This window comes from Orycteropus afer, unplaced genomic scaffold (assembly GCF_000298275.1).
Source record: "Orycteropus afer afer isolate SDZICR_OR568_19922 unplaced genomic scaffold, OryAfe1.0 scaffold01035, whole genome shotgun sequence".
NCBI classification, from domain to species: Eukaryota; Metazoa; Chordata; class Mammalia; order Tubulidentata; family Orycteropodidae; genus Orycteropus; species Orycteropus afer.
The window spans coordinates 331,371-350,914 of record NW_006922622.1 but is presented as its reverse complement, the minus strand read 5'-3'; the positions used below and the strand labels follow the sequence as shown (position 1 = coordinate 350,914).

At 44.9% G+C, this 19,544-nt stretch overlaps 1 protein-coding gene across 1 annotated transcript; it reads right to left on the bottom strand.

Annotated features, from left to right (window-relative positions):
- Positions 1 to 394: 394 nt before the first annotated feature.
- LOC103212613 (cytochrome P450 2E1) lies at positions 395 to 14,463 on the bottom strand. The gene is made up of 9 exons (XM_007958593.1): positions 14,287 to 14,463; positions 12,707 to 12,866; positions 10,189 to 10,338; positions 9,496 to 9,656; positions 8,841 to 9,017; positions 7,392 to 7,533; positions 2,231 to 2,418; positions 1,450 to 1,591; positions 395 to 579 (listed from the first exon to the last, which is right to left on the bottom strand). Exons 1-9 carry the CDS (start codon positions 14,461 to 14,463, stop codon positions 395 to 397), a joined length of 1,482 nt encoding a protein of 493 aa, XP_007956784.1.
- Between the last annotated feature and the right edge of the window lie 5,081 nt (positions 14,464 to 19,544).

Below are 19,544 nucleotides of genomic sequence, written 5' to 3'. Positions count from 1 at the left end.
ATCTGTGTCTTTTTTGTAAATTCTTTATGGTAGATATTACTCTGGTGACTAGGCAGTTACAGTTTTCCAGAACAGGTTAGTTTAACTTAACGTGATTCTTAATTACCATTGTTTCCAGATTGTCCAATACAGATCAAACTAATTCATAGTTTAATTTAATTATTACTTAAAAAAATATTTTTTGAACTTTGCTTTCAAATTCTGTCTCAAGACTGGGACTCTGTAAAGCAGTACTTCTGATCTCATTTAGTCCACACATAGATCCCCAACTGTCCTCATGAAGACAGTGTGAGCAGCGATGCTTCCCATATGGCATTAAGGGTGTGGGGAGCAGGAAATCTTCTGCAGACACTGGGGTGCAGACCTTGGTTATTCAGTGCTTGTCTTCTGTACATCATGAGCGAGGGGTGACACAGAGTTTGTAATGTGGTGGGATGGAACCAAACCCAATTGTAATGGGGTTGAGATCAATGTCCTTTGGGTCAACAAGAGATTTCAAATTAAAATGCTGCAAAATGGCAGATAAGAAGAGGAACAGTTCCATGCGAGCCAGGCCTTCTCCGACGCACACTCGTTTTCCTGGAAGTGACAAGAATGCTGATGAGACATTGAGGGTGTCCCACAGAGAGTTAAATCTGCCAAAAGCCAGAAAATGGAGGGAGCAGGAGGGAGGACTAAAGCAGAACTATCCCTTCCCACCCATTAAAAGGAAGCAGATGTATTTACATACATTCTGAATAAGGAAACCAGTAACTTTGATTTATTCAGGGATAGCCCTCATCTATCTGCAACCATCCTGATCATAATGGGAAAGACCCATGCTAAGTTGCCAAATGGTATCTGCCCAGCAATGAAAGTGTCATCCGATGCTCACCCATGATGTTCTCCAGGAAAGAATGGGCCACCCTTGGGTTAGAGGCTAACATTCTAACATTGGGTATCAAAGCTACCCAGTTGATTACATGATTTTCCCATGCACCAATACCTAAGGTAGGGTCCGGGAAAGGAGGCCAAGGAAGCAGCCACTGAGTCTCATCCCAGAGAAGACTTTGACACTTCCCATGATGAGTGCAGGTAACCAAAAGTTAGATTGTGCTTAATTCTTATTTTAAATTATGGAGAATTAGGTAACGTAGTTTTGAAAGATTTTCAGTGAGGTCTGTTAAAGACTAAATGGAATTTTAGCACTGAAATAAGTAAAGTAATCACTAAATGGAAAAAATAACTCATCTACAACATCTCATGTCCAGAATTTGTGGGTGAAAAGGTGTCATTTAGCCTCTCTGAATAGGTAGCAACACACTGGGGTCATATTTCAAACAAAAAAAAGAGGGCATGATGGAACTGAGAGGTTGATGCTCCTCTAGGGTGATGACAGAATACACATGAAGTAGAAATGAGGGTGGGAGAAAATTCCTTTAGGAGATGAAACATCTGAACTCTTCTTACCTGCAGAGAATGCTTTGAAGTAGTCGCTGTACTTGAACTTTCCATCCTTGTTCAGAAAGTGCTCTGGTTTAAACTTCTCTGGGTCAGGAAATTCTTGTTCATCATACAAGAGTGAGTCCAGAGTTGGAATTACAACAGTGCCCTAGAAGAATAAAGACCATCTTAGCCAAGTTGACACATGTGGACTTTGCTCTGGAAGCCCCTCATGAAGGTTGTTTTGGTTCTTGCTTATACAAGAATTCTTGGTTATTCACTCCAAAAACCGACATGCATTACCACTGAGTCAATTCCAACTCATAGCGACCCCCATTGGTTTTCTAAGGCTGTAAATTTTTATGGAAGCAGATGACTGCCTCATCTTTCTTCCACAGAGTGGTTTGTGGGTTCGAACCACCAACCTTTTGTTTGGCAGCCAATTGCCTTAACCAATACACCACTGCACAAGACAGTATATTTCTATTTGGGAAAATTGTTTAGCTATGGGCTAGACAGAAAGACAAAGCTGCTGTGTAGAGCAGGGGTTAGGTCCAAATGGGAAGGGAAGCATTAATTTTCTCAAAGGATTAAATCCAGGGTTGTTTTTCTCTCTGGTGCAGAATATTTTTCAAATCCCAAATAGTATCTGAAAGTCACTGTTCCAGATTATTCCATTTCTGTGGTTGCCAGTTCCATGGAGGGGAAGAAGAGGATGGCTAAGGAAGCAGCATTCTGTCCCCTGGCAGCCTAACTGAGGGAAAATAGAATGGTGCTGTTGGTGTGGACCGTAGGCTGCACATCTGACCTTGGGGATGACGTATCCTCTGAACATCGTGTCCCGAGTTGCTTCATGAGGCAGATTGGAGGGCACAAGATTGATGAAACGCTGAATCTCATGCACCACAGCATCCATGTAGGGCATCTCTAACCTGTCCTTGACGGCAGGAATTCTGCTTGGCCCAATCACCTTGTCAATTTCTTCATGAAGTTTCTCTACCGAGATATTAATGGAATATATTTAATGGATTTATCCAGGCTGGCTCGCCACCCATCCACTCATTCACTCATACATCTTCCTACCCACCAATTAATCCATCAAGTCATTTACTGAACTAGCCATCTGTCCAATATTTCACTTATCCATCCACCCACACATCCATCTACCCAATCATTCATCCATTTAGTCATCTACCCAACAGAAGTTAATGGAACACCCAATCAGTGTTTCATGGTGCCCCAGGTACTTTGAATCATTGGACAACCTCTCTATAAAGATCAGTAAGAGCTAACATCTGTGAAATTATTTATTGTCTACAGAGTGTCTGACATCCATTATCTTAGCTTATTGTGGCTAATCCAATTCTTCTCTTTATTTTAGGAGTAGAGAGTGACAGAGGGTCTTGACAATTTCTATTTGGAAGGAATGCCTTTCATTTATTATTACCTCAGGATGGTTTACTTCATGCTTCTAAGAAGTATGAAGGAATATGACAGAATGGAATCAAATACGTTTTGTCTACTTTTTGAGGAACTTCTACGATGAAGAAGTCTGAAAGTCTCTCTCTTCCTGATACATTAAAGCAACCTTTGACAAATTGCTTAACCTCTCTGGGCTTGAGATTTCCTATGGGCCTTTATAATATGTTGCATGAAAATAGTACAAAAAGATATGTATAGTATAGTATCCAAGTAAAATTTAAAACACATGGAATAATATAAACTATTTGTGGATACATAATACGTTTTAACTATATGAAATAATTCATGTAGTTGGGAGTAGTGCACAACCTTGCCAGAATTTGTTATGCTCTGTTTTTTGAGCAGTGCCACTGTTGCACGGCTGAGATTATATCTCACTATAGTTTTGGTTTGCATCTCTCTAATGGTTAATGACTGTGATGAACATCCCTTCACCTGTTTGTTTAACTGCTTGAGTGTCTTCTTTGGTGAAGTGAATACCATGGGAGTAGTGCACACCAGCCTGGGAGTTGGTAGTCTCCTACTTCCTGACCTCAGAACTTACTGTACAGTCATGGTAGTCAAAACAGCCTGGTTCTGACTGTACAAAGACAGACACATAAAACAACTGAAGAGAATTGAGAACCCAGAAGTAAATCCATCCAGCTCTGGACAGCTAATCTTCAATAAAGGGTCCAAATGTGTTCAGTGGGGAAAATATAGTCTCTTTAACAATTGGCACTGGCAAAACTGGATATCCATTGGCAAAAAATGAAACAGGACCTATACTTCACTCCATAAATAACTTAACTCAAAATGGTCAAAAGCCTAAATGTTAAACCTAAAACTATAAAGTTCCTGAAAAATAATGTAGGGACAAAACTAGGGATCCTATTTTATGCCAAAAATACATTATCAAATAGAACTAAAAAAGCACAACAACAGAAGATAAACTAGATAACTGGGACCTCCTAAAAATTAAATACTTATGCTCATCAAAAGACTTTATCAAAAGAGTTAAAGAAAAAAAAAAAAAAAAAAGAACCTACAGACTGGGGAAAAAATTTTGGTAATGACATACCTGACAAGGGTCTAATCTCTAAGATACATAGAAAACGTCAACAACTCAACACCAAAAAGACAAACAGTCTAACCAGAAAAATGGCAAAGGACGTGCACAGACACTTCACCAAAGAAGACACTCAAGCAGTTAAACAAATAGGTGAAGGGATGTTCATCACAGTCATTAACCATTAGAGAGATGCAAACCAAAACTATAATGAGATATAATCTCAGCCCTGCAACAATGGTACTGCTCAAAAAACAGAGCATAACAAATGCTGGCAAGGTTGTGGAGAGACTGGAACTCTTATACACTTTTGGTGGGACTGTAGAATGATACAACCACTATGGAAAATGGTACAGTGTTCCCTCAAAAAGCTATAAATAGAAATTCTTTATAATACAGCAATCCTACTCCCAGGTATATTTCCTAGAGAAATAAGATCAGTGGCACGAATAGACATATGCACACCCATGCTCATTCAGCATTATTCACAATAGCATAAAAATGGAAACAATCTAAGCATTCATCAACAGATAAATGGGTAAAGAAAATGTGGTACATAAATACAATCAATACTATGCAGCAATAAAGCACAATGATGAGTCTGTGAAACAGCTTATAACATGGATGAATATGGAGGACATTATGCTGAGTGAAATAAATCATTCACAAAAGGACAAATATTGTATGATACTACTTTTATAAAAAGTCAAGAGTAGGTTTACACACAGAAAGCAACATTCTTTGATGGTTACTAGGGATGGGAAAGGGAGGGAGGAGTAATCATACACTAAACAGTAAAACCAAACAACCAAACCCACTGCCACTGAGTTAATTTTAACTCATTGTGACCCTATAGGACAGAATTGAACTGTCTCATAGGGTTTCTTCATGGAAGCAGACAGAATCATATTTCTCCTGCAAAGCAGATGGTGAGTTTGAACCACCATTTTGGCTAGCAGATGAATGCCTTAACCACCGCATCACCAGAGATCTTTTACTGCACATGTTAATTCTGGTGAAGGGAAGTCACTTCATGATACAAGAGAAGTCAGACCAATGTAACTAAGGTAGATGAAGACACTGAGAGTTACTCAAGAATAAAGGACAACTATGGTAAATACTGGGAGTTTTGATAGCGTAGTGCCTAAGGCACTTGACTGCTAATCAGAAGGCTGGAGCTTCAAACCCACCAGCCACTCTTCGGAAGGAAGATGGGGCAATCTACTTCCGTAGTGATACTGCCTCGAAAACCCAAGGAGGGGTTGCTATGAGTCGGGTCTGACTCTATGGCACATAACAACAACATAACATGGTAAATACTAGGAGCTCTGGCAGCATAGTGCCTAAAGCACTTGACTGCTAACCAGAAGGCTAGCAGTTCAAACTCACCAGCCACTCCTCGGAAGGAAGACTGGGCAACCTACTTCTGTAGTGATACCACCTCGGAAACTCAAGGAGGAGTCGCTATGAGTTGGGTCTGACTCGATGGTGCATAATAACAACAACATGGTAAATGCTCTCAAAAGGAAGCTTTGGCAATCTACTTCTGTAGTGATACTGCCTCAGAAATGCAAGGAAAGGTCACTATGAGTTGGATCCCACTCCATGGCAGTGAGTCTGGTTTGATTTTGGTATGGTAAATGCTGGGAGCTCTGGTGGCATAGTGCCTAAGGCATTTGGCTGCTAACCAGAGACTGACGGTTCAGACCCACCAGCCACTCCTCAGAGGAAGACTTGGGAATCTACTTTTGTAGAGATACCACCTCAGAAACCCAAGAAAGGGCCACTATGAGTTGGAGTTGACTCGATGGCAGTGAGTTTTGTTTGTTTGGATGGTAAATGTTATAACATATACAATTCTGCAACAAGAGTAATAACAACCAAAAATTCGTGAGTGGTTACATAAGTAGATGTGTTTGCTCTATTGGTAGGAGGGCATGTTCATGTATAGTTATAGTTGTGGGCATTTGTATACACATATTTGTGTGTATATATATATATATATATATATATATATCAGCTCTGGTGGCGTACTACCTAAGGCATTTGACTGCTAACCAGAAGGCTGGCAGTTCAAACCCACCAGCCATTCCTCAGAAGGAAGACTGGACAATCTACTTCTGCAGAGATACTGCCTCAGAAACCCAAGGAGGGGTCGCTATGGGTCAGAACTGACTCGATGGCAGTGAGGTTTTTTTTTACATAAGCACACAGGGGACACAGCTGTGGAAGAATTTTAGACACCTTGTAGGACTGAGTTACTGGGCTTGAAGGCTAAGGACAATAGTCTCAGAGGACATCTGGGTCAGTTGGGATAACACAGTCCGTAAAGATAAAATTCTAAATTCCAGTTTGGTAAGTAGTGTCTGGGGTCTTAAAAGCTTGAGAGGTAAGATAAAACTATTGGTCTCTTCTCATGTGGAGCAAAGGAGAGTGAAGGAAACCAAAGATTCAAAGAAGAAATTAGTCCACAGGACTAATGACCCACATGTACCACAGCCTCCTCTACCCTGACACCAGAAGAACTAGATGGTGCACAGACACCACTACGGACTGCAGTGACCAAGGATACAAGAGAAGATCCTGGTTAGAATGGGAGAAAAATGTAGAACAAAACTCAAATTCATAAAAAAAAAAAAAAAGGACAAGACTTACTGGACTGATAGATATTGGAGGAATCCCTGAGACTATCACTCTAAGACACCCCTTTAACCTAGAACTGAAGCCATTCTCAGAAGTTACCTTTAACAGATTTGCCTATTAAATAAACAATAACACCCGTGAAGAATGTGCACCTTAGAGCAATGAACTATAGGACACTAAATGAGTGACATTTGCCCAAAAACAAAAATGAAAAAGCAGGAAGGGGCAGGGAAACTCGAGAGATGGAAATGAGGAAGGCAGTGTGGAAATGGGGAGAGTGCTGGCACATTGTAGGGATAGCAACAGAGATCATGGAAAAAAATGTGTATAAACTGTTGAATGGGAAACTTTTTTGTGATGTAAGCTTTCACCTCAGACACAATCAATTTTTTTTTTTAAATTTTTAAATCTATGGTTCCCTTATTACAGAGCAGACAAAAGTTCTTATGCCACAGATGCTAAAAGGCCTCCCTCTGTGGGTATCCAGATCCCTGCTGTCTGACTGGTTCTAGCTGCCCTCTACCTCCAGTTCTCCTCTCTCCTCTGCCCTGACATCAGTCTTACTCAGAATCAATGGGGATATGTTCTCACTGCCCTAAGTAGGTAATATTATAGGGTGGAACTTAACATTTCTTGCTCTGAGCTATGTTGTTGGACTCCTGGTGAGGAAGGGCATGGGCTTTTCTTTGCTGCAATGAGAGTTTTGGCAAGAATGCAGACATGTCCACAGAATGTTTCCCCTCACAGTATTTTACCCAGTGACCCATGGAACAGTCCTGGCCTGATACCAGCTCACCTTCAATCTCTGGGTACTTCATGAGGATCAGGAGCCCATATCTCAAGGTGGTACTGGTGGTCTCTGTGCCCGCAAAGAATAGATCAGCCAAGGTCACGGCAACATCATCCAATGTGTACATGGGCTCCGCACTTTGCTTTTCCTGATTTATCAGAGACAGATAGGGACTCAATGAGAGGATGTCTCCAATTGCTTGCAAAAAAGGCAACTCCCTCCCTTTCTGCAAATGTAAATGTGCAGACCCTCCTAGCTCTACAGAGAAAGAAATTGTCTTTACCAAATAGTTGCTGCGGGCCAGCTGACACCCATTGCTTTGTGAAATCATGCAGGTAAACCAAGATTCAAGCTGGGAGAAAAATTATCATCTGTCTCAGGGTTGGGAAAACTAAGGCTCCCAGGAAACTACACCGGCAGGACTAAGATCCAGGTCAAGTCTCCATGTGCTCTTCCACCAGCTCTGTAGTAAGACCCTCTGGCCTGTACCTACAGCTGCTGCAGGCCCTCCCTCCCCGAAGTCAGAGATGATCCAGGTGCCAGGACCTCTAGCAACTCAGGGGCTGGTTGCCTTTATACTGGTGGCTGTGTTGTGGAACCTTGGCTGGCAGGGGCTCTGTGGCAGCTGATTTGAGGCTGCCCTGTGCCCCTGAGGCTAGCACTTTCACATATGAAAAGGAATTTCATCTGGCCTGTCAGGGCTATGCTATGGGCCCCAGAAGTCATGCAGAAAGCTGGCCACCCTGGTGATGGAGGGGGACAGCAGGGCAGTTATCTGGGAAAATCAGGGTGTGGAATTCACACTTTCTGGCCAAGGGGAGACTTGAGGACTACCAGTTATATGATGTGGTACAGGCATAGGACCCCTTGAAATCTCACACTATGTGGGGTCTGTGTGCCAATAAGGAAGGCTAGGTGGCCTCGGGGCAAGGTACAGATGGTCAAAGTCATTGATCCAGAAATGATCCAGACCACAGCCTGGGGAGGGCTACTGAGAGGAATGCACACGCCTGCCCTTCCTGGCTGTGTGAGGATGTGTGGCGTTTGAGGCTGCACAAGCATTGCATCTGGCTGGTGTGGGGCAGCAAGCTGCACCCCACTGGTGCTGAATGTGCTGGGGTGAGACCAGGAGCTTTCCAACATCACCATGGTGGCTATTCAAACCAGATGTGTAGGTGTGACTTGAGTGGAAAAATGCCTGTTCCTCAGACCTTGGCCTCGTCCGGGCCCCCACAGTCTGGAGTCCAAAACCAAACCAAGCTCACTGCCGGCGAGTCAGATCCGACTCACAGCGACCCCTTCTTGGGTTTCCGAGGCGGTATCACTATGGAAGTAGATTGCCCAATCTTCCTTCCGAGGAGTGGCTGGTGGGTTTCAACCACCAGCCTTCTGGTTAGCAATCAAATTCCTTAGGCTCTATGCTACCAGACTTTCCCAGTCTGGAGTAGGGGGCACCTTTTCCATCTCAGTGAGCAGGCAGTCAGTGAAATCCCGGGGGCAGTTGGGGTCCAGCGACATATGGTGTTCCTTCGCCTGCTCTAACGCGAACTGCTTAATTTCAGACACATTCTTCATGATCCTCCTGTGGCTCCCAGGCAGGTAGCGTAGATAGTGTGAGAAATTATTATAAAGCTGGGGGGGGGGAGGGAGAGGGAGAGGGAGAGAGAGGGAGGGAGGGAGAGAGGGAGAGTTAGCTTACCAGATTTTTTTTTTTTTTTCTGGATACAACGTAATTTTGTGTACTAACTGAGCTGTTACTTGAATTTATGATCATTGTGACCATCGCATTTAGAATATATATTTCAGGGGGACAGTATCATTTGGGAATTGCTGTCAAGGGTGACATTCTGTGGTGGACACATGAACATCACAGCTGGTTCCTGCTCTTCTGAAGATGAGTCTAGCAAATGATGACTGATCTTCAAGGTTAGCAGAGGGCTGCTTCCAGAAGGAACACTGAGGTTGTCTGGTTATAGGTCCTGAAGTGGCCCTGCCCTCTGCTATTGGAGGCCTCCCCCTCCACCACAACCCTAGTTTCCTCATTTTCCAATTTCCTCTCTAAACCACCCAGCAGCACTCAGGCAAGATGAACTGAAAGGATGGGTTGCACCTGGATCCAGGGGGTACTCAGCAGGTAGAAGTTCTCATTGAACATGTACATCAGCCTCTGGCATGTCTTGTCATTGTAGCTGAAGTGCTTCCGGAAGAGGATATCACAGATGACATTGCAGGGCGCAGCACCTATGAGGAAGGTGGGGTCGAAGGGCTGGCCTGGAAGACAGGGTTGAAAGAGCAGTGTACAGGGGACTCGAGTCTATGAGCCACTTGGGTGATAGCCACAGGAGGCCTCATTGTCTCCAGACCTTTGACCTAGTCCCCTATCACATACTGATCATTGCCTGTTTTCATTGTCTGTTGGTAAGAAGACACTGAAAATCATAGATATGGGATTCTTAAATCTATTTGGGTTGTCTCTGCCTCTCATAGTTATTTAGAATACAGAAGTTCTGCCCTTGATAGCCATGGCTTCTCTACCTGCAATGCAGGGCAGGAAATTCAAATTGTAAAATAAAATCTCTGTGGTTAACAGGACCCTCTCCACACATGGCCTTCAGAGCTGTTCATTGCTTCTGATGGCTCAGACGCCGTCCTGCATTCCACCCCCTCCCTGAGGATGGACTCTCTGTCCCAGGCAGGGCCGAGCCCCTTGCCTGTGTGTGGACATACTGTACTAAGCACAGTGGGGTTGGGTCCCTCTCTCCCCTGTCCCCACGGTGACCTCCGGTCCCAGTGGTGCACACACCCTGAGTCTTCCCGAGTTCCTCCAGCAGAAAGTGGGCCTCCCGCTGGATCCGCTGCTCGTTGCCCTGCTTCCCCATCCCGTAGTCCCGCAGGGTGGACAGGGAAAAGCGCCGGATGTCTTTCCAGGTGGGCCCATTATTGAAAATGACTCCTAAGGAAGAAAGGACAGCAAGGAGTCACCTCAAACTCAATTCAGGGAGAAATTGCAACTGGAGTGAAAAGCTCTTGGAATTTGTACAAGCAGAGGGAGAATCAACCAGACAAATGCACATAAGGGTATCATGAGGGCAGAGGCCTGCACTGAGCCTGGACCTCCAACGCCCAAAGTTCTGGGGGGAGGATGCGCTAACACGGGATATAAGAAGTAGGACCCATGAAAGCATGTGGCTGTGGAGTCTAGGGAGAAGGCATTTGGAAAGAATGGACTTATCTACTAAAGAAGCCAGGAAGGCTGAGGAGCAGGAGACCAAATCTGGACAGCTCCTGAAAGAGAGGTATGGTAAAGAGAAGACAGATGCAAAGGTTGGATGGAGGAGGGAGCAGAGAATATACAAGTGTTATTGCAAAAGCAGGGGGAAGAACAGAGAAAGAGAACCTAGACAAGGCAGGAAGCCAAGGCTCCTGGCTAGGCAAGGCTATTTTCTCTCTGAGCTTCACACGGATTTACTGAAACGGTGTAGACCTAGTCCATAACACATGGCCTGTGCTGAGCATTATACTGATCATGCACGTCCATGACGTCATCTTCTAAAGATGCACCCTTTGGTAGACTCACAGAGGTCTGGGGCCTGGGTTGTGCTCAGTGTCAGCTCTAGGCACCTGGGACTGGGGGCAGGAGACAGGAGCCTCTGAGATCGCCTGTGGAGACCTGAGTTCTGAACCCGGCCGGCTGCCTTCAGGGGCAGCAGATTCAGATCCACAGGTGGCAGATAAGGTTCCCTGGACCCAGTCTCCCGCTCTCATGGGATCTTTCTGCACTGCAGCTCCTCTTGTTTAATGATAAAGAACTAAGATGGTGAATTTTGCTCTTGGCAACCCCCAAAGAAGTAAAACAAATGATATCCAAGGGGGAAAAGTCCATGCCATTGATGTAGACACTGTCTGCAGAAATGTAGGCAGAAAACAAGGAGGGGATGATCAACTGGAAAAGCTACACAAAGGGATGAAGGTTTTCCAGGGCTTTGCCACCCAATGGACTCTGAAAGAAGTAAAGTTTTCCAGTAAAATAGGGTAGACCCGACCTTGCATTTATTTCTGGTCTGCTTGAGGATCAACTAGTGAAGGGGGCCAGAGGAACAGGAAGGGCGGTGGGAGAACCACAAGGAGGGGCGGCAGAGGGGGTGTGGAGGCCTCAGTGGAACAGCTGGGGCACAGCGATTTTTCTCAGCCCAGAGTGAAGGAGGGGAGCCCCTCATCGGGCCGGTAAGCCTCAGGAAGTGGGGAGAGACTGGAAGCTGAAATCCGGTCAGTAAAAGCTCAGCTAAGGGCCACTTAGAACCCAAGTCCACACTGCTTCCCTGCAGGGGTGACAGTGTGTGTTCTGGATAAGGTGACCTCAGGCCATGGACTTGGGGACACCAGGCACGGAGGAGAGCAGCGCACAGCTGCACAGCACCCCGCAACCCCCTTCCTGGACTCAGAAAGAACATCCCTACGGAGACTTCAGGGGCGCTTTCTCCTGAGACAACGAGCTGCAGCGGAGTAAAGGCCCACCGACGCTGCAGCCTCGCCCGTGAGTGCAGCCTTTCCCGCCTGCACTGGGGATGCACTGCGCCGGTAGGAGGCAGCTGGGCTTGAGTGGAGGGAGCTCCGAGTGGAAGGCGGGCCGAGTGCGGGGCATCGCAGGCATGGAAGCCCTGCCTCTGGTGTTTCTCTGCGGATCTTGCTGGTCAGAGGTGGGCGACAGAGACACGAAATGCACCCTTTTCCTTTTGGGAGAGTAGTATATGTGTCTCACATAAAACCCCACTGCCATAGAGTCCCGTCCGACCGCTCCTTGGGTTTCAGAAGTGGTATCACTACGGAAGTAGATTGCCCAACCTGCCTTCCAAGGAGTGGCTGGTGGGTTTGAACCGCCAGCCTTCTGGTTAGCACTCAAGTGCCTTAGGCACTACGCCGGCAGAGCTCTTATGCGTCTCACATAGACGCTTTTACAAATTGCTTACTAGGCAATGAACGAATGTTGCATCACTGGGTGGTGTCTGAGGCAAAGAAATGCTGTGGAAGGAAGACAGCGCCCATGGCAATTTGTTTCAAATTACCTGTATGTCTCATAGCTGGTGATGCACACTGAGACAGCCAATAGAAACTGCTCAGTGTCGCCCCTCTCCAGGGGCGCCCCGGCGTGTGCGGTACCTGCCACCCCTTAGATAAGCCTCTGGTCTGGGGAAATCTGTCCATGATCTCTTTGAGATCACCCCTGCTGTCCCCATTATTGTCAGTATGTATGGGTTCCTGAGCACATGCTGCTGGGCACAGTGCCTCACGTTGCGCCATGTGGCCAGAGGATGGAGACTCACCGCGGTCCTTGTGAGCGTGGAACACTGGGATATCTCCCCTTCCAGAAAACTCGTTCTTGTGCTGGAGCAGAACCTCTCTGACCGCCTTGTAGCCGTGCATGACCACGACGCGCCTGCTGCCCAGGTACACCGTGAACACCGGTCCGTACTGCTCAGCAAGCTGGGGACACAGGGTGCAGGATGAGCCGTGAAGATTTGTCCGTTAAAATACACCCTTCCCAAGTCACTGCTGCTGAGTCAGACAGCCTTGGGGGGTTGGGGGAAGGCCCAGTCTTTGTCCCTCCCAGCCTGGGGAACACTCCTCCCACAAGGAGCTGGGGTTTGTAGGGAGCAGAGTGAGCAGAAAGGTCTGGTCGCCCCGTTTAGGGCTCGGCGTGGGCCCTATGGCCCCTCAGATCCCCGCGCCACTGGTTCCTAGGAAGCTGTCCCAGGAACTACGTCCTGACTCTGCTCAAGCCCCACCAGGACTCCTCCTCACCCCTAGGAAGAAGAAGTTTTAAAAACATGTGTCCATTTTCTCTGTTATATAATATATTTTAAGACACTGATTATGAAAATTGTATGCGTGAAAAAGTACTGTCCCTCCAAAATAGAAAGTAGATGTTTGTGAAATTTAAGTTTGCAGATGTTTGCTTCTTGCATAGTATTGCTGTTATTGGCCTCTGGTGTTATTGTGACACAACTGCGACTTTGATAAGCAATCCAGACAGACAGGGTTCTAGGGAATCTTCTAGAACTGCTACCCACTGTCTAGAGCATCTCCCACTCATGGCAACCCCAGGAGCCCTGTTTGCCTGTGCACAGCTCCAGACCTCACCTGGCTGTGCTTCCCTCCTGCCTGGGCTGGACACAAGCAACTCCATGGACCTTAAATCCTTGACACCCTCCCTTATCCAGCCCCTTCACCCCCACCAAGACCCAGAACTCTGGGTGTCCCAGTAGGACCTGGAGCCATCACTCTCCGCCACTAGCCTAGCCTCTAGGAGCAATGTACTATCCTCATGTCCTGTGGAGCAGATGATTATCAAGGCCTGCAAGGCACCCAGTACCTTCCCTTATTAATTTGTACAATAGATTTGTCAACTCATCACGTCCTTACATTTATTATCTCATTCCTTCTTCACAGCAACCCTATGATGCAAGTGCGGTCTGGCTCCACATGGGTTAGTCAAGCACTTCACTTTTCAACCTGTTCTTTTGGCATCATCAGACGCCGGTGGGCAACACTCAGCCAGTTTGCACGTGGTTGTGAAAGCTTCAGAACCCTCCACACCGGGTGGAAAATAGTACAGCCCCCACCACACTGGTCTCATGATCAGTCCAACAACAGGCAGTTAATGCCTGCACATGAGGGAGCCCCCAAGGCTGTGCCATAGCCACAACTCATTCTGAATGCTGAGTGCCCATCTGTCCTGTGAGCAAAATATTGTGACCATCACCTTTGGATGCTACCGTATTAGTTCAGTTTATTTATAATAGGCTGGTATCAAACAATGATACGACTGACAATGAGCCAAATAACACACATATTAGCACTAATTCTTGAATTATTCTTACCAAATCAACAGCAATTCTCTTACCCTGGTGAGAGATTTGGGAATATTCTTAAGATCCAGCTGGAGGAGATTCCCAATGATGGGAAGTGGGAAAGGGCCAGGGGGAAGCTTCCAGCTGCTGTAGATTTGCTTCAAGATAGAGATGAGCAGGAGGGTGGCCACCCACACCAGCAGGGCGATTGTGATACCCAGGGCAGCCATGGCTCCTTGGGTTCCTAGGCCAACTTGCAGGAAGAGCCTGTGGAAAGGCAAGGCTTTTATAGTGTATCATCAAAAAGGAGGGTGGCCCTCCAACTAACACCGCCTGTCTTCTTTGGCCAAATGATTAGTTTATTATTAGCCGATGTTGGCCATCATATCAAAGGGCACTTCCTGAAGTGGTTGCCTCTTAGAAGTCTGATGACACCCCTGGCAAGGACAGGCCTGGACTCTGTCAACACTCATGTATGCTGGCACAGGTTGCTGGTGCCAGTGAGAACAACGCACAGGGAAACACCACTACTCATAGGCCAGAGCATGGGGTGGGGACTCGCCTCCCTTTTGCACTGAATGGACAAGGTGCATACAGGTTGTTTGAGGTGGGATTTATGTAAGATAGTTCAAGTGTGTGCTGGAAGTCTCACAGCAAGTGCTGGCTCTGGTGGGGCAAAGTTCCTTAAGGGCCATCAGAAGGTTTGTCTGAGCTGCTTCTAAGGGTCACAGTGAACCACTTGCCAGGTTGTTGGGGCCAGAGAAGGAGAGTTCACATCCTGAATTTCATTCCATGCAGTCAAATCAAAGGGCAAATTCAGCTTCAGGAAAGGAACAGCTGACTGAGTGAAAAAGTTACTCTCTGATTGTAAAAGGAGTGTACCATGCTGGAAGGAACTCTGGTGGCACAGTGGTTCAAACACTCAACTGCTGATCAAAAGTTTGGCCGTTTGAAGTCACCAGCAGCTTCATGGGAGAAAGATGGGGCAGTCTGCTTCCATACAGATTTACAGCCTTGGTAACCCTATGAAATACTTCTGTTGTTGTTGCTGTTATGTGCCGTCGAGTCGGCCCCGACTCATAGCGACCCCTCCTTGGGTTTCCGAGGCAGTATCACTACGGAAGTAGGATTGTCCAACCTTCCTTCCGAGGAGTGGCTGGTGGGTTTGAACCGCCAGCCTTCTGGTTAGCAGTCAAGTGCTTTAGCCACTATGCTACCAGAGCTCCTTGAAATAGTTCTACTCTGTCCTATAGTGGCAGTATGAGTTGGAATCAACTCAATGGTAGTGGGTAGTGGGTTATATTGTATTGGAACAAAGTTTTGTATATTATTAAAATTAAGTTGGTATTTGTTATGGATTGAATTTTGTCCCCCCAAAATATGCTTCATAAATCCTAACTTTTATGTCTGTGGTTATAATCCCATTTGAGAAGACATTGTCTTTGTTTTGTTATTGACTCAGGATTAGTGTGGGCATGCCTTCAGTCAATCTCTTATAAGATATAAAATGAGCAGATGAACAAGCAGAGACAGGAGAAGAGAGATGCTAGGTCCCATAAAGATCACCTAGGAACGGAAGCTCAAAGAAACCAGGGTCTTCCTCCAGAGCTGCAGAGAGAGAAAGATTTCCCCTAGAGCCATCACCCTTAATTTGGTCTTCTAGACTCCTAAACTGTGAGAAAATAAATTCCTCTTTGTTAAAGCCACACCTGTGGTATTTCTATTATAGCAGCACTAGATAACTAGGACTGAATTTGGTATACCTACAATGTTAAAGTGGTTTTGGAATTGGGTAATGGCTGAAGGCTGGAAGAGTTTTAAGGTGCCTAACTTGACTTCTAACCAGAAAGTTGGCAGTTCAAACCCACCAGCCACTCCTCAGAAGGAAGACTTGGCAATCTACTTCCGTAGAGATACTGCCTCGGAAACCCAAGGAGGGGTCACTAGGGGTTGAATCGACCCCATGGCAGTGAGTTTGGTTTTTTGAGAGTAGTAAAATGACCACTCATGTCAATTTGTTGTGCTGTTGTGGCTTGCATGTTGTGATGCTGGAAACTTTGCCACTGGTATTTCAAATGTCAGCAGTGTCACCCATGGTGGACAGGTTTCAGGAGAGCTTCCAGACTGAGAAAAATAGGAAGGAGTACATGGCGATGTACTTCTGAAAAAAACTGGTGAGTGAGAAGCTTGTGGATAGCAGTGGGACACGGTCAGATTAGTGTTGGAAGAAGAGCCCCTCAGGTTGGAAGGCACTCAGAATACAACTGAAGAGCTGCTGCCTCAAAGTTGAGTGGACCTTAATAATGTGGATGGAGTAAAGCTTTCAGGACCTTCATTTACTGAAGTGGCATGATTCACAATGAGAAGAATCTGCTACAAAATCCATTAAAAATCAGAATGTGGAATACACAAAGTATGCTGTCGTTAGGTGCCAAGTTGATTCTGACTCATAGTGATGCTACAGACTGAAACACCGCCTGGTCCTGAGCCATCCTCACAATCCTTGCAATGCTTGAGCCCATCATTGCAGTCACTGTGTCAATCCATCTCTCTGAGGGCTTCCTCTTTTATGCCAACCCTCCAATTTATCAAGCATGATATCCTTCTCCAGGGATTGGTCCCTTCTGACAATGTGACCAAAGTAGGTGAGACAATCTGGCTATTGTCACTTCTAAGGAGCATTCTGGCTGTACTTCTTCCAGGTCACATTTGTTCATTCTCATGACAGTACATGATACTTTCAGTATTCTTTACCAACATCACAATTCAAAGGCATAATTTTTCTTTGGTCTTCTTATGAAGTATGAATCTAGGAAGATTAGAAGTTATCAAAAATGAAATGGAAATCATAAAGATCAATATCTCAGGCATGAGAGATGGACAATGAATAAGGAAGACTGCAGAAGAATTGAAGCTTTTGAATTGAAGCATTGTCAAAGAATATTGAATACACCACAGACTGCTAGAAAAATGAACAAAGTTTTCATGGAGGAAGTACATCCAGAATGTCCTTAGAAGGGAGAATGGCAAGACTTTGTCTCTCATACTTTAATAATGTTGTCAGAAGGGACAATTCCCTAGAGAAGAATATCAGGCTTGATAAAGAAGAGGGTCAGTAAAAAAGGGGATGACCCTCAATGTGATGAATTGACACAGTGGCTGTGATGATGGGCTCAAGCCTGGCAACAACTGTGAGGGTGGCACAGGACTCCACAGTGCTGTACCCTATTGCACATAGGGCCACTGTGAGTCAAAACCGACCTGATGGCACCTAACAACAACCACAACAACATATTGAGGTGTAATCCTTGCTGAAGGTTGTAGTCTTTGATCTTCATCAATAAGTGCTTCAAGTTCTCTTCACTTGCAGCAGCCAAGGTTGTGTCATCTGCACATCTCAAGTGTTAATGATTGTTCCACTGGCCAAGAGAATGGAAGAGACCCATATTTGTACCTATTCCAAGGAAAGGTGATCCAACAGAATGTGGAAATTATTGAACAATATCATTACTATCACATGCAAGTAAAATCTTGCTGAAGATAATTAAAAAGTGGTTGCAGCAGTATATTGACAGGGAACTTCCAGAGATATCATTGCTGATGTCAGATGGATCTTGGATGAAAGCAAAGAATACTAGAAAGATGTTTACTTGTCTTATATTGATTATGCAAAAGCATTCAACTGTGTGGATCGTAACAAATTATGGATAACGTTGAGAAGAATGGGAATTCCAGAACACATAATTGTGCTCATGAGGAACTTGTGCATAGACCAGGAGGCTGTTATTCAAACAGAACAAGGAGATACTGTATGGTTGAAAATCAGGAAGGGAGTGCATCAGAGTTGTATCCTTTCACCATACTCATTCAATCTGTGTGCTGAGAAAATAATCTGAGAAACTGGACTATACGAAGAAGAATGTGGCATCAGGATTAGAGGAAGACTCATTAACCACATGAGATATGTAGATGATGCAACCTTGCTTGCTGAAACTGGAGATGACTTGAAGTACTTATTAATGAAGGTCACAGACTACAGCTTTCAGTATGGATTATACCCTGCCATAAAACAAATCCTCACAACTGGACCAATAAGCAACATCATGGTAAACAGAAAATATTGAAGTTGTGAAGGATTTAATTTTACTTGGATTTACAATCAATGTCTATGAAAGCAGCAGTCCAGAAATCAAATGACATGTTGCATTGGACAAATATGCAAAAGACCTCTTTAAAGTGTTAAAGAGTAAAGATGTCACTTAGAAGACCAAGATGTGCTTGACCCTAGCCATGTTATTTTCAATCACCTCATATTCTTGTGAAAGCTGTACAATGAATAAGGAAGAGCAAAGAAAAATTGATACCTTTGAATCATGGTGTTGTTGAAGAATATTGAATATACCATGAATTTCCAAAAGAATAAACAAATCTGTCTTGGAGACGTTCAGCTGGAATGCTTCTTAGAAGTGAGGATAGCAAGACTTCTTCTCTCATACTTAGGCCATGTTAGCCAGTCCCTCTGGAAGGATATCATGCTTGGTAAAGTAGAAGGGAAGACCCTCAGTGAGAAGGACTGAAACAGTAGCTGTAACAAAGGGCTCAATTACAACAACACGTGTAAAGGTAGTGGTGCAGGACCAGGCAGTGTTTTGTTCTGTTAAACATGAGTTGGCACTGACCCAGTGGCATGTAATTAACAACAATATGCCTGTGCATATGCATTTGGGAATGGGTTGTCTTTGTTTAGTCAGGGAGAATTAGTGTAGGATGTGTTTTGAGTCGATCTCTTTTCAGATATAAAAGATATTAAAGAAGGAAGCAAGGAGCAAATATGAGGGAAGACAGATGCCAAGGCACTTGGAGATCTTCTGGGAACTAGAAATAGAAGTTTAAAGAGACAAGGACCTGCCTCTAGAACTGACAGTAAGAGAAAGCCTTCCCCTAGAGCTGGAGCTCTGGTGTTGGACCTCTAGCTTCCTGAACTGTGAGAAAAGAAATTTCTGTTTGTGGAAACCTCCCACTTGTAGTACTTTTCATATAGCAACAGTAGATAATGAAGACAGCAGGTCTATTAGAGATGAACTCTTTCCATTTTTTAAAATCTTGGAATGGCTTAATTGCTTCTTCTTCTTCTTTTTTTTTTTTTTTTGATGGGTAGTTTTGCTGGATAAAGAATTCTTGGCTACCAGCCTATTTCTTTCAACACCTTGAATATGCTGTCTTACTGCCTTTTGGTCCAATTGTTTTCTAACGAGAAATCAGCTTCTGTTTTAGTAAGGATTGCTTTTCTCTTGCTACTTTGAAGATTCTC

Coding starts and splice junctions, on each gene's coding strand:
- LOC103212613 (XM_007958593.1), bottom strand. CDS start 14,463: ATGGCTGCCCTGGGTATCACAATCGCCCTGCTGGTGTGGGTGGCCACC. Junction 7,534..8,840: donor TGCTCACTGAGATGGAAAAG/GTGCCCCCTACT, acceptor CTGATAAATCAG/GAAAAGCAAAGTGCGGAGCC. Junction 1,592..2,230: donor GAGGATACGTCATCCCCAAG/GTCAGATGTGCA, acceptor TTATTCTTCTAG/GGCACTGTTGTAATTCCAAC.